The sequence below is a fragment of the Sinohyriopsis cumingii genome, chromosome 3, assembly GCF_028554795.1.
Source record: "Sinohyriopsis cumingii isolate HCF-2022 chromosome 3, ASM2855479v2, whole genome shotgun sequence".
Classification (NCBI taxonomy): domain Eukaryota; kingdom Metazoa; phylum Mollusca; class Bivalvia; order Unionida; family Unionidae; genus Sinohyriopsis; species Sinohyriopsis cumingii.
In genome coordinates, this window is record NC_142963.1 from 7,560,830 (window position 1) to 7,577,060 (window position 16,231).

Below are 16,231 nucleotides of genomic sequence, written 5' to 3' on the forward strand. Positions count from 1 at the left end.
TTCAAATCCCTTGTCCCTGTTTAGTGTTGGCCTCTACTGTCATATTTCAATTGCCTCCATTTTCATTTTCCATGTGTTGTCCTCTGATATGACAATCTTGGTCTGATGATGGAATGTTCCATATTGCTACAGTGTTCATGTATGACCAATGACTCTTTACTGATGTTTTTCTTAATCCTTATTAAAACAGTGTCTGTTTCCCTGATGTAGTTATTCTCATTATCACTACATTGGATATAATAAATAACACCATATTTTTTCAAATTTTCTGTTTTGTCCATCAGATGTGTAGGTTTTTGTCTTAAAGAGTTGTATGGTTTATCTAAATACTCTAGCTGGGACATGTGATGTACTGCGGATATATGGCATACCGATGCTGGTTCTGTTTGGGCCACTACTTGTTTTGTTTGGTGTTTTCTTTCACCATTAAAAGTCATGTGATCAGCATCAGTCACTGATGAAGGCAGCATGATATTGTCGAAAATTTATAACTCTCAAGATAATTTTGCTCCGACATCATGAATTATCGAGATCAAGGAAGCAACCTTTTCAGTTCTATGCTTTTTGATGGTTTTAACAACCCTTTTTACACATTATTGGCTATATCATGCAGAGGAAATGGGGTCCCAGAGTGGTGGAGTGGTCTAAAGGGCTCACCGTCATCTCACCTCTGCGTGGGTTCGAGTCCAAGGCTCGGCTAGCATGGGTATGTGGGAAAGCCTGCCAGTAGCTTCTCATGGGTTGGTGGTTCTTCCCTGGGTTTTCCAAGGTTCTTCCTCCACCAGTTATACTGGCTGCCATGTATAGCCGATCTTGTGCTGAAAAATGGCGTTAAACCCTAGAACAACAACAACAAGAGCAGAGGAAATGAGAACTAAGTGCATTTCCCACTGAGCAGCCAATGCAGGCTGACCTTCACAAGTATCAAAGCAGCAACCCTTAGATTATAATCCCCATCTTGATGACATACATACGGTCACCACATTCTACCCTTATCTCAGATCCTGGTAGGAAGAAGATCCCAATTTTTCATGGCTCATTGGAGAAGATTTGCCATGATGACATGGGGATCCAACAGTAATCCCTTTTGACTCCGGATCATGTTCAGCTCATGTACTAAGCCTTTGGTCACAATTCTTTCAGCTACAACATGGCTCTTTTCAGTTGATTCTGAACTTAAATGCATTTAATCAACTCTGTTATGCTCTTAGATTTTATGATGGAATAAAAAATTGGTTCCTAATGTTGTCAATTGTGCAGACTTCACAATAAGCGTAGACTTGCAAGAGATGTGATCTCATGCTCCGCTCAGAAAGCTTTTCAGAAATTCTGTGACTGATGTACAACAGGCTACAAAAAACAGACTCTTTATATTTTATTAGCAAGACATGATTTTATGTGTTACTTTCCTTTCATTCTCAATCTCTTGTCAGCAAGAACATCTAAGACCTCATATCCTTACATGATTTGACCAACTAGGTCTGGACTCAATGTTAGACCTCATATTCTTACATGATTTGGCCAACTAGGTCTGGACTCAATGTTAGACCTCATATCCTTACATGATTTGGCCAACTAGGTCTGGACTCAATGTTAGACCTCATATCCTTACATGATTTGGCCGACTAGGTCTGGACTCAGTGTTAGACCTCATATCCTTACATGATTTGGCCGACTAGGTCTGGACTCAATGTTAGACCTCATATCCTTACATGACTTGGCCGACTAGGTCTGGACTCAGTGTTAGACCTCATATCCTTACATGATTTGGCCGACTAGGTCTGGACTCAATGTTAGACCTCATATCCTTACATGATTTGGCTGACTAGGTCTGGACTCAATGTTAGACCTCATATCCTTACATGATTTGGCCAGCTAGGTCTGGACTCAGTGTTAGACCTCATATCCTTACATGATTTGGCCGACTAGGTCTGGACTCAGTGTTAGACCTCATATCCTTACATGATTTGGCCGACTAGGTCTGGACTCAGTGTTAGACCTCATATCCTTACATGATTTGGCCGACTAGGTCTGGACTCAGTGTTAGACCTCATATCCTTTCAAGATTTGGCAGACTAGGTCTGGACTCAATGTTAGACCTCATATTCTTACATGATTTGGCCAACTAGGTCTGGACTCAATGTTAGACCTCATATCCTTACATGATTTGGCCAACTAGGTCTGGACTCAATGTTAGACCTCATATCCTTACATGATTTGGCCGACTAGGTCTGGACTCAGTGTTAGACCTCATATCCTTACATGATTTGGCCGACTAGGTCTGGACTCAATGTTAGACCTCATATCCTTACATGATTTGGCCAACTAGGTCTGGACTCGGTGTTAGACCTCATATCCTTACATGATTTGGCCGACTAGGTCTGGACTCAATGTTAGACCTCATATCCTTACATGATTTGGCCGACTAGGTCTGGACTCAATGTTAGACCTCATATCCTTACATGATTTGGCAGACTAGGTCTGGACTCAGTGTTAGACCTCATATCCTTTCAAGATTTGGCAGATTAGGTCTGGACTCAATGTTCAAGTAAGAAGAATGTGTTCCTTGGTAAAAGAGATTTGAATCCATCCATTGGTAAGTTCTATGCCTCTTTGGAGCAATCAGTCTGATAGAATATTCAGTTGCCAGCAGAGTTTTGCTCATTCCATGGTCCAAGTGGAGACCGACCCTTGACAATTGGACTAACTCTCTCAATAGGCAACCATTTGAGGTTGCATCACAAATTCACTTTGGACTTGAATCAGCAATACATTTACAAACCCATCCTCTGACAATCACAATTGCTACAGATGTGAACATAGAGGGCTAGGGGGAGCAAGTTTCCTACCTTCTCGGACTAACATAGAAATGTGGCCCTCCGAGGATCATTAGTTATAGGTCCATTATCATCAGATGGATGCTATTTTTGATGCCTGTCATTGGTGGCTGATGAATTTACATGGGAATTGAGTTCTCATTCTGTCCATTAACTGTGTTGCCTGATCTCAAACTGCAAAGCAGAACAAGAGCTCAGACCTTTGTTTTCTTGTTTGGGATTTTCTAATGTGGTATCCTCAACAACAATCCAGGTTTCAGTTCAACATATCTTAGGCTGGCTAATGTATTGGCAGACCAATATTTCTGGTATGACTTTTCATCCCTCAGTTTCATATGACACATGCTTGATGTGATCAACTTATGATGCACATTAGTGACATGGTGGAATACCAGCAGTCCCAACCTTTGTGACACCAATCCTGGACCCAGAGACCAGACTAATTACTGCTTCCAATACATTGAATTTTGGCCCCCCTCCGATTGTTAAGCTTAATTCATTTAGGCCAAGAGACACAGTTTAGCATCATGATGTCATTACAGTTCATGATCGATAGACCCAAGTGGATATTGTTAGAGAAAAGAAGAAATACATAACTTTACACTGCTGTCAAGTAATGTAGACCTTCTAAGCACGTTAGCAAATCTGTGAACCCCCACCAAAAACCTAATTATTTTGGAGACCCAATTTTCATTACTCAACAAATCGGTGCTTGCATGATCACAGTTTTATTCCAGATTTAACATGACCTACCAAATGTATACACATCTAAATAGTTTGGATTCTGAACATGATACAGGAACCAACAGTAAGTGTCTCTTCACCCTAATTACTCTGCTGAAGTAGGGAATAAAGGTCCAGGCAGATCAGTATAGGAAGGCAATGATGAGAGGATATCACATGAAACAAAGACCTGGATTTCACGTGGCGAGTGGCACTGGACCCTTGCCCAAGTGGACTTTTCATAGAGAATAACCTGTCTGAACAAGCCACCAATTGCACTGCTCTCAAGAACTTAACTAGTTTACCTGTCATACAAGTCCTGCCTCTTCACTACTTTGGCAGACAGAAATCAGGAATACATTTCTTGGTGGGCTTACAGATCCAACATAATGGATCTATATCGCACATGAAGCCCCCCCCCCCCACTTACAAGGGCACCATTGACTCACCATTAATACAAGACTTGCTTCCTCATTTACTTTAATGACAGCAGGCAGAATCAACGTAATACATGCTTTATCAGTGGACCCAAATTACATGCAAGATCAACAAGAAGGGTCAGTTTCACTCATGATGGTACCCTCTTTTACTTTCAAGAACAGGCTGCATTCATGGGTAACCAGACTTTTATAATGAATCGCTGTCTACTCTAGGCACTTGGCTCAAGACCACCTGTAAGATCCAGTAAGAGCCTTGATGTGGTTTCTTAAAATATCAGAGCCATTGTGTTCAGGGAAATCACGCTTATTTTTACCTCTCAAAGATGGACAGGATAAAATAACAGCACAGACCCTTTTGTCCTGGGTTAAGTGGATTATTTGCTCTGCATATTGAGAAATAACCCCAGCTCAATGAATTTTTCATGCATTTTGACTCACAAGGTTAGAACAGTTGCTTCAAGCATAGCCTTTGACTGGAACTATTCTCTGACATTATCCATGCTGTGGGACAGAGATCCAAGTCTTCATTTTCCAGTTTTTACCTCCGAGATCTTTCATTCCAAAGGTCTTAACTCAGTCTGGCGTGACCTGTAGCCAGGGTGCAATGGTCCACATTTCCAGGTCATTCAGCAGCTTCATAAGATGTGGCTTCACAACTTGTGCAGAATTTGCTGGTGGGTGAGGATGTTTCCCTTTTGGAAACTGCTTCCCAACAAATGGAGTCTTTTCCAGTCAGGTACAGCTACAGCCTTGTAAATCCAACCTAATGACTTTGCTGGCTCAAATGAAGTATGTTAGAGAACTCTGTCAGGTTGACTTACCCCCTCAAATGGAGAGGGGGCATCAAATCGTCTGATCTTTGTGTGCTGATTTGGCAGTTTCTTTGATTCATTAGTGTACAAATCAGACACATTCCCAGCAGGGAGCATCAGATCGCCTGATCTTTGTGTGCTGATTTGGCAGTTTCTTTGGTTTATTAGTGTACAAATCAGACACATTCCCAGCAGAATCAATGTTCTGGCCAACATTCTCCCAAAAAGTTCAGGTTATCCATACAGATTGGTCTCTTCACATTTTTCTTTGGATTTATGCACTTCTGGAGCATCTGATAATGTTTTTGCAACAAGGAGGAACCACAAATGGCCTCCCATTATCTCAATTGTTCTGGACCTTGGGCTGTGGATGCACTGTTAATCAGCTGGGAGGGTAATTGCCTAACCCCCAAGAGTCTCAGTCCTGAAAATAATTCAAAACATAAAGGGTCAGAATTGCAAGATAATTCTGATAGCTGTATTTGGGTTGGACAAGCCCCGGTTCGATGATTTACTTGATCTAGCTATAGACCTACCCAGGAAGATTATGGCCAAAGCAAATCTTCACAACCAGCCATGGTTACAGGTGTTCTACTCCTGCTCAGGTCATAACATGGCTTAATTTAGAAAATTTTTGAACCAATTGCCCAGATGTTGCTTAAGCTGTATTTGTACAGGAATGATGTGGGTTGGGGTCACATTATATCAAAGACATTGAATCAAATTTATGTAAGATGTTTATTTATATTATTATTAAAAAATGGTTCAATCTGACACCAAACTCATTCATGCACATAAATCCCAACAATGGATAAACTCATGCACATAAATCCCAACAATGGATTTAACAAAAAACTTGCTCAGTGAGTTAAACTGATAAAAGGCACTAATATTGTTCCTAACTGGAACAAATCATAACAACTAATGAACAAGAATTAATGAAAAGAAATTATAAACAAAATATGATTGACTTGTGGATATGCCACCATGGATGATCAATGTTTTAGAAATTACCATGAAACAAACAGTATTGCCTCCACCACCAAGGCTATCAAATTATGAATTTACACAACTATAAATAAATGATGATTATTCACCAAGGGTGAATAAAGTATGGAATTTGTACAAATACAGATAATATTTGATCTGCAATACAAATATATATGATTTTCACTCAAATAGTGATACTGAATACATTTACAAATAAAACAGAACAAATAACCTTTAGTGTCCAGTTGACAACCACATAGTGTTTTTTGTCCCTTTTGAACCTCCACTATTCATTTCTTGTGCAAACTTGCATCTTAATAATTCTAGCAGACAGAATCCACAAATTGCAAGTCTTGTCATGTACCCCAAACTATCTGCAGTTCTGCTGTGATAGTATGGTTAGTTTCACTTACAATGGCCTCTGCTTTCACTGCCTTGAACAGGCTACCCACTTATGAAGAATTAGTACTTTGTTTTACAATCAGTGCCTTCATTTAACCATTTTCCAAAGGGCATCTACAGGACCCCATCAGGGCTCCATTGTTGTTGCTTTGATGAGTTGTCTGGGTGACACTTTTTCTACTTCTGTCCCCTAATAGTGAGCAATCTATGGTTATTTGTTTAATATAGAGGGGCATTGGCAGTTTGGGTTGGGATAATGCCCCATGGGCTTTTGCTCATGGTGCAGCAGTAGTGCTGTGAAGTAGTACTTGAAGTGAACAGAGTCAATTTAAAGAGGGAAAATTCACGTGCTTTTACAACTGTATTTCTTCTAAGGTTCTGTCATCCTGGATGTGATAAGTTATCTGCTCAGCCTGCAAGGAATTAACCCCTCCACAAGGAATTAACCCCTCCACTAGCATAGCATTTGAGTGCAGTTGCTACCCATCCCATTTGATGGAAGTCAGAAACAACATTCACTAGTTTTTTCTTTTGGAGACTTTATTCTAAAGGTTTTAGTTTGACCTGGTGGAACCTACATAGCAGCACAACAGGCAACCTTACCAGGTCATTCAGCAGCATTATAACAACATGGGTTACAATACTTCCAGTGATCTTAAGAGAGTGAGAATGTTTTCTCCAAGCCACTTGACATGCATGAATCTGCGTGGGTTTGAGTCTCGGATTCAGCCAATGTGGGTATGTTAGAAAGCTTGTAAGTAGCTTCTCGTGGGTTGGTGGTTCTTTCTGGGGGTTTTCCCAGGTTCTTCCTCCACCATTAATACTGGCCACCATGTATAACCTATCGTGCGCTGAAAAATGGCATTAAACCCTACAACAACAGCAACATGCATGAATCATGTGCTAACCCAAGCCTGTAGTTCACTATACTCAAAGGTATTTCCTGTACATTAGAAGACCAGAGACAGGTACAACTTCAGGGTAAGGGTATGAACTCCCTCTTCTTACCTATTCTCCTAATGTATTACGATCAAGTGGTGCACCCCACCGATGTCTTCCTGTAGTTGCATCTTTGGAAGGGCATGCATATCTGCTAATGTTGATTGATGCCAATTATCTGTCCAAGGTAAACCTAATTTTAATTTCCACTTAAACAAACAGACTTTTTAGCACATCTGTGGCAAGCATATTTTTTAGATTGAGAAAACTGATTTTGAAATGTAGCATTACTGCATGTCCTCCTAAATGGATAAGTTATCGGACAATCGTATTTTACTTTACAAAATTGGTGTCTCATTGGAGTTAAAATGACAGACACTGAGTAAATCATCTTATCATATGTACAAGATAAATGCAGTATTGCTTATTCCATTAATAACATCAAAGAAACTTATTTATACTTTCAGAGAACAGAAGAATCCATAAAGATTATGTTGAAAAAGCAGATAGAGGAGAACAGACTACATGATCAGCAACAGCGGTCAGCACAGACTTCCCTTATTAGAAAGAATGGATCAGTATCTAGCATGGAATATGAAGGTCAGTTTTGGACAGGCATCAGGTTCATCAGAATATTAAACTCGCTCATTTCCAGCTTTTGTCTTGGTCCTGTAGTTTTAACTGTTTCAGCCTTTGTCATTAGCAGAAAATAGTAGGTAGTTATCATTTTTTGGAATACAGGATATTTTTGAGTCAAGTTTTGTCAGATTTCTGTATTTTTTTTTTTCTTTCTATGAAATCACAATATTATGCCATTTACTGACCAGCAGCTTTAAGGCTAATGGTATGTTGACCAGCTTTGCTGACCAGCACTTTTAAGTCTTGTGATGTGTTGGCCAGCCATGCTGGTCTGCACCCTTAATTCTAATGGTATATTGACCAGCAATACTTACCTACACCATTAAGTCAAATGGTATTTATATGTATTTATACGTGTATTGAAGTTGACAGACCAGTAGAATCTCAGTAGTTCAGTAAATTTATAAACTTTCTTTATGGCCTTGAAAACAAGTCAAGCAATTCAGTGTGTTTGATGAAATCCTTTTGTAGCTTCTGAGAAAGGAAACATAATCCAAAACTTTTGACTTTAAGCATGCAGCTGAGGTAAAACCTTTGATTCTCCAAAAAGAATTGCACATGCTACCAGTATTGTGTAGCAGAGTAATCAAGGGAAGACAATTCTTACTAACTGAAACAGTCTAGTTGCTTGAGTAGTAAATGATTTTTACATCTGTGAAAAAGGTATTAGAAGATCATATTGTATTTTAGCTGTCTTTAAAATTTTCATTAAATATTTCTGCAACAATAGCCCCTCACAACCCTGCTCCAAATACACAAACATAGCAGCTAACCCTCCAAAACAAAGATCTGTGAAAAACTATTAGAACTACCTAATTATAATGATTTATTGCATTGACTGCACTGGAGGAGTTTGACATAGTTATTACTTTTCCATGGTGACACTGACATTGTCAAGGACTTTAAGGTTTTGTGTTAATGGTCACACATGTTTGTTATGTAACAATTCATATAAACCTTTCATATTTTCACTTTTAGAGGTGCCACAAGGATTTTTCCAAGTTGGAAAAATCTTCTACAATCCCAAAGATGTGTTAGGTCATGGCTGTGAAGGAACGTTTGTATATAGGTGAGTACTATAATCTGTATACAGTCTAAATTGTTATCCCATTGAAAATCGCTTGAAGGTTTGTATGTTATTTTTTCTTCCTGTGCAATGTGTTTGTGGACCTCTGATGTTTGCTGGTAGTTTCCATTGAAAATATAGTATAATGCAGACAGAATTATAACTAGGATCTACATGTACATAGTGTGTGTGTGTGAAATTAAGTAATTATATTATTTATGATCTGTGACTGGAATGATATTTGCTTACATGTACATTTATCACTGTATGGGCATATAGTATTGCAAAAAGAGAAAAACAAAACATGAGAGCTGCAACTTGAATTCTTTATTTGTGAAATGAAACTTTATCATATAAATGTTCTATATTAGCAAGTTGGTATACAATACAGCCTTGTTAATTTCACCCACTTTTGCCCAGCATTGAATTTTCCAAGTATGTCAACACATTATCCACACAAAAGCCACCTTTTGCCTAGCATTGAATTTTCTGGGATTGTTGATACACTATCCAGATAGAAAAGATATTCATTTTCCATATAATATATTTGGGATGTTGTGTATATTTAATTTGTATTTATTAGTTTTTATTCTCCATGATTATGTTATGTATAATTGTATTTTGGACTTGACCTTGTCCAAAATCAAATTCATCATGGAGGTAAATGTTTATTTGGCTCTGGATCTAGGACACTGGAATTCTCCTATGAAGAACCAGTTGTACCTAATGTCTCCCATATTCTTTATTATAATTTTAGTAATAGACCTTGTCTTGTTGACAACTTAAAATATTCTAGAAATGAATGTTTGACCCTCATCCTGGTTCTACTTTCGTGTCAGTTTTTATTAATGTTTACTTGAGAAATTACTCATTGATGCCATCTTGAAACAGAATCAGTCTTATCATTGTGTTCAGTATTTCACTTGGGTGGAATTATTTATTCAAATTATTATTCACTGAAAATATAAAGTGCTAATCTATAATATTCTTGGACTGGAACATTAATATAGAATTATAGTGGTTTGAGAGAAGAACATTTTTGGAGTATATTATTGTGATACATCAAAAAACTAAATGATCACAATTCAGACCATTGGTAAATTGCCATGTGCAAAATTACAGACACATCAACACGTTCAATATTGGTACTTATTTGGAACACAACTGGAATTCATTTGGAATTTTATACATTTGGACTTGTGATAAAACTTTTAATACTATTTGGGATTTAATTTGCAATACTGTTAGTTATTTTAAAAAATTGCATTGTATTTTCTAGGAAATAATTAATTTTTTGAATTTTACAAAACTTGTTGGTTTTTACTCCTTTCAGTTACTTAAAGCCCATAGAGTCATAATAGGAAACATTGATAATTTTCATTAGCACTAAAATTATCTGTATAGAGTAAAAATTCATCAGTTTATTATGTCCAGATATTTACATTAATAATAATAATGATAATAATAACAATAATAATAATAATAATAATGATAATAATTTAGGGTGAGGGGGAGAGAAGATGGCTGTTATTCAGTATACTCATTTTAAAGCTAGAATAAACATTCCAATGAAATGATGTTGACCAGTTTATAATAAAAACATCTATGAGAAACTCTATTAATAAAAATGTATTGGAAGCTGAATTGCATAAAAACGGACATTTTATTAGATAATTTTGTATTCAAGTACAGCTCATCTGTTTACTTCTGCAGTTGAACTAAAATAAGCTACACTGTGAAGAGTCTTTTCTCTGGGTTGAGCCACTGGAGTGTCACACTTTAAAGATATATGAATGTTATAATTATTTCTTTTTATGATTTTTTTTATGTTGCCAAAAATAATTATATTTGTCCTCTACAGAAAATGTACACTCTGTATATATTGTAACTTTTTAATTCTTACTTGACTCTTGCCAGGGGACGGTTTGATGGAAGAGATGTAGCCGTGAAGCGACTACTACCAGAGTGTTTCAGTTTTGCTGATAGAGAAGTGGAACTGTTGCGAGAATCAGATCAACACCCAAATGTTATCAGATATTTTTGTATGGTAAGTGTCTTTGCTATATTGACATAATTTGCAAAATATGGAACTGATGGATATGACGTAGTTTACAGTATATGGAACTGATGGATATGACGTAGTTTACAGTATATGGAACTGATGGATATGACGTAGCTTACAGTATATGGAACCGATGGATATGACGTAGCTTACAGTATATGGAACCGATGGATATGACGTAGCTTACAGTATATGGAACCGATGGATATGACGTAGCTTACAGTATATGGAACCGATGGATATGACGTAGCTTACAGTATATGGAACCGATGGATATGACGTAGCTTACAGTATATGGAACCGATGGATATGACGTAGCTTACAGTATATGGAACCGATGGATATGACGTAGCTTACAGTATATGGAACCGATGGATATGACGTAGCTTACAGTATATGGAACCGATGGATATGACGTAGCTTACAGTATATGGAACCGATGGATATGACGTAGCTTACAGTATATGGAACCGATGGATATGACGTAGCTTACAGTATATGGAACCGATGGATATGACGTAGCTTACAGTATATGGAACCGATGGATATGACGTAGCTTACAGTATATGGAACCGATGGATATGACGTAGCTTACAGTATATGGAACCGATGGATATGACGTAGCTTACAGTATATGGAACCGATGGATATGACGTAGCTTACAGTATATGGAACCGATGGATATGACGTAGCTTACAGTATATGGAACCGATGGATATGACGTAGCTTACAGTATATGGAACCGATGGATATGACGTAGCTTACAGTATATGGAACCGATGGATATGACATAGCTTACAGTATATGGAACCGATGGATATGACGTAGCTTACAATATATGGAACCGATGGATATGACGTAGTTACAATATATGGAACCGATAGATATGATATAGGTTACAATATATGGAAGTTGCTGAGTGGTCTAAAGCGCTCTCCATTACGGATCACTGCCATCTCACCTGTGTCTGCATGGGTTCGAGTCTCGGATTCGGCCAATGTGGGTATGTGAGAAAGCTTGCGAATAGCTTCTCGTGGGTTGGTGGTTCTTTCCGGGGTTTTCCCGAGTTCTTCCGCCACGATTAATACTGGCCGCCATGTGTAGCTTATCGTGTGCTGAAAAATGGCGTTAAACCCTACAATAACAAAACATTTCAGAGGTCTTCCAGACCATGTTCACTGCCCCGCCCTCACTATCAAAGGTTACAATTCTCTATAGACATCTCAACAGACCAATACATTGCAAATGCTATACAGCGAGACTCCAAGATTTAAACACGTTCATCCTTTTATTTCAGCACCACACTGAGATAAGAAACACTGAGATTTTGGTTCTCATTGCTGGTCTGGAGAGCATTCTTACAGTCAGTCATGAGCAAAACACATATCTTCTTGTACCCTTTCATGTATCTACCTGGAAGTCACAAGGTTTATGTTAAAGGATACCTTTTAATAAGGGCAATGCTCGACCAATTCACACTGAATGGTGGTCTAATATTCTCTCAGAAAATCTTTCTTCATTTGGGCAACCTCCACAGTCCTGGTTCTCTTCAGTGTAACCTCATATCCCCCCGTGTGGGCCATTTGCTTATGAAACCCCTGCAGATGCTCCTTCTCCTAGGAGCATTCATTCCATGCCCACTAAGACAGTAATATAGTTTTGGATGGTATAGGGTCTTATATTACCAATGAGATGACCATGTTTGAGTTAGGGCAGACATCCTTTAGTGGGAGCAGCAGTTGAAATTATGATCTGCTTAGATACCAACCTGACAAGTAAGGAGTCAAGACCCCTGCACCTCTTTCTAAAGCGAGTGGGTTGTGACTTTCATAAGTAACTGTTTTGGAAGGCTTCGTTTACATAGAAGACAAAATGGGAAAACAAGTTCCCAGACCTCTGGAGGAATATTTTTTAATGCCGACACCATCTGTGAAAGCACATATCAGACGATAAATGACTGCGAACTTCATTCCCCGTTTTGCTGTCTGATATAAATGAAGACTGTTGATTGTTGAGAGAACACTCAGTATATACAGAACTAACCAGATACCAAATAAGCTTTCAAATAGGTTTTAGCAGGAGTAGGGTGGTTGACACAAGTTTGGTATTCAGGAAAGACTGTTCCCTTACCTCTCTATCCCAAGTCATTGTGTTCCATGTCAGAGTCAACCATTTTCAGATTTAACTCAGAGGCATGGCAAAGAACTTGGTTCCACCTAGTGGGTCCAATAGCAGCAGTGCAATAAGAAGTCATTCCCTAATTGCCAGTAGCTGGATTATTTACCTGGCAAAATCCACCAGAGCAATCGACTACTTTTTGCTGCCCCTTTAGCCTTGGTGGTAGTGCACCCTCAACCCCACTGTTACCTTAAAACCTTTACCTGTTAATTCCACTAAAATGAAATGCCAAGAACAAGTAACCAACCCTTGTTTGTCTTTCAGCAGTTTCATAAAAATGCGGATCATTTACCCCTTAAAGTGCTAGTCGTGACAATAGTCACACTGTCGGTCGATGTCTTGTAGTGCTTGTCGCGTCTTATATCATTTTCCAGGTAAGCAACATTATACGTATCCTACCACTTCATCTAAGCATGACTGCTTGTAAAACTATATGTGATTGGTTCATAGAGGCCTGGAACAAGCATTCCTTTGTACTTTATATGCATTTAGTGAATAAACTTTACAAATACTTGCTTTTGAGCATGTGGTACCAGGAAAAAATTAAAATGGCTGACACTGAATGTGATGGTGATTTCTTGCAACAAATACTGACTTCTTATAGTAATGATGACAATGATTTTGAAGGATTTGAGGAGGATGAAATTACTGGAGCTGGCAAAGTGTTGATGGAAAATATCCATGAGTGATTTTGAGCTAGGAATTGACTTGGAACTGGAGTCTGATGTACATGTTGGCTGGAGGAGAAAAGATGGCTCGCCTGTCAACCCCGCATTCACTGGTAATTCAAAATCAAATGTTGAGATGGCGAATACTGAACCTATGGACTATTTAAGACTTTTTTGTTGACAAATTATTACATCTGATAGTAGATCAAACAAATTGTTATGCAGATCAAAGAGTTCTTGGGGCAGACTTGAAGGAGAAAAGTCGCATGAAGAAATGGTAGCCTGTCACACCTGAGCAGCTAAAACTCTTTTTCGCATTGATTATAGCAATGGGTTTGGTACATAAATCTGATCTTGATTCCTACTGGGCTACTGTTGATGTGATATCAACCCCATAATTCAGCAGAGAAATTAGTTTGGGATAGATTTCTGTCTATTCTAAGCAATTTACACCTGGTAGACAATGAGAACAATCAAGGTGACCCTTTACACAAGATCCGCCCAATGATTGAAAACAAAATGAAGCATTTGCTGAGGTTTATTCACCAGATATGAACCTCAGTTTTGATGATATTAGAGTAAATTACAAGTGAATTTTTTTTATGAACATTTATTACTGACTCTGGGGATCTACACTTACCTCTGACATTCATGGAGTGGATGTTTACAAAACTTACCTTTCTTTCCTGTGATTTTCACAATGTAGATATAACATTGTGACAGATATTACATGTACATGGTTGAACTACTAAAGAATCTAATATTTCTTAGATATATTTGAACTTTTCCATCAAAAATACAGATGAAATATAATCATAACTTGTCATCTTACCTGTATTTGCACCTGTACATGCAAGTATGTTAAACTTACACATGTGCTTTGATGCTAATCTTAAAGTTTAGACATCCACCATCATTTTTCATATAGGGTTTGTGTATTTATTGTGTATATTTATTGAAATACATGCAATTTAAAAGCTGTGCAGTTTTCTTTTTTTTTTCAAACAATTCAACACTGTGGGATCTTGATCTGCAAAACAATATAGCACCTTAAGGGTTAGCTTCGATGGATTTATGGAAGCAAAGATTTTCTCTTACAAATGACTCCCATTGCCTTATACATGTATAACAAGAACAAGCCCTGGCCTTGAGGTTATTCATTTCAAACTGTTTCATATATGTTAGGAGACTAAAATTTGAGCCAACTCTAGGGTAAGGCGATGTTACTCCCAGTTCTTAATTTTTCTCCTATTATGATCACATAACATATTTTAAGAAAAAAACATTTGTATTTGTGTAAAATATGATTCTTTGACAACACTTACCAGGATAAAAATATTGGTACACCCTCGAAAGCCATCCCCAAAATTAAATCCACGCACCTCTGCTTCAGTAATTACTGTTCTTTAGCACCATTGTTACTAAGCAAGCCAAAGACAATTCTAGCATCTCTTTTAACTTGGTTTCACTGGATTTGCAAGGTAGTGGACATGCATCTATCATATTATGATCAGTTAAATAAGTATTAATGAAGAAACATTTTACCACCTAAAATTTGGTTTCAGTATAAAATCAACATGATCATGTTTTACATTAGACATAATTAGTATTTCATCATTCTGTATGAATGTTTAAAAATTGAATTTTACGTTACATGGCTTTGTTCCTTAAAAAGACCATTCACTGGCTATATGATCTTATTCAATTTTGGCTGTATGGATTTCATTCTAATACAAGCTTGACATTTGGGACTGAAAATGTTTGGTAGGTTTTAGAGCAGAGTGATTAGGTTTAATGAGGTAAAATTTAAAAATATGAAGCAGTTTCAAGAGCATTTTGTTTTACTAAGGTTTTGGTCGTGACAGATTTCAGTATACAAGATTTATAATTTGCTTACCATATATACTTGCTTATAATTTAAGTCCATCTGCAAGCAACATAGACTGTGATCTACTATCATATAATGTACCAGCAGATCAGGGTATTTGTTTCGTCTACTGATTACTTCTAACAGACTGCACAGACCTAATTATGCAGGGTCTGTGTAGTTTACAGTTGGACTAGACTTATAAGTACATATTTACAGTTCCCTGTAGTTGGGCTTTAGCTGCTTAGTTTCCAGTAAAAGATATTGATAGAATTTCCCAGGGGAAGATGGTTTATTGGGCAACAGTTTTCCCAAGGAAGGGTAACAATAACTGCCTGTGCATATTGTCAGAAGTACAGTGGGTGAGAAGTATGTGTTAAATATGTTGAAAGCCTAAATATTGATTGAAAAAAAATTCAATGCTCACTTACAACTTGTGTTTCAGGAAGCTGACAGTCAGTTCCGTTACATTGCCTTGGAGCTGTGTGTAGCTACCATACAGGATTATGTGGAAGGTCGATGTGAATATGCCAGTGACCTAGACCCCATTTCATTACTGCAACAGGCTATATGTGGCCTAGCACATCTTCATTCATTAGATATAGGTA

The 16,231-nt window shown here is 37.8% G+C and overlaps 1 protein-coding gene across 2 annotated transcripts in view; it reads left to right on the plus strand.

Annotated features, from left to right (window-relative positions):
• Window positions 1-16,231, plus strand: part of LOC149802430 (serine/threonine-protein kinase/endoribonuclease IRE1-like) — a 104,665-nt gene that overhangs the window by 39,551 nt on the left and 48,883 nt on the right. For both annotated transcript variants that reach the window (XR_016420031.1, XM_089951644.1), the window contains exons 13-16: window positions 7,611-7,743; window positions 8,761-8,851; window positions 10,766-10,895; window positions 16,069-16,228. Coding sequence is in view for 1 of the 2 variants with exons in the window: in XM_089951644.1 (XP_089807770.1) it covers window positions 7,611-7,743; window positions 8,761-8,851; window positions 10,766-10,895; window positions 16,069-16,228 (514 nt within the window). In the remaining variant the exon portion in view is untranslated. The remainder of the gene's footprint in view (window positions 1-7,610; window positions 7,744-8,760; window positions 8,852-10,765; window positions 10,896-16,068; window positions 16,229-16,231) is intronic.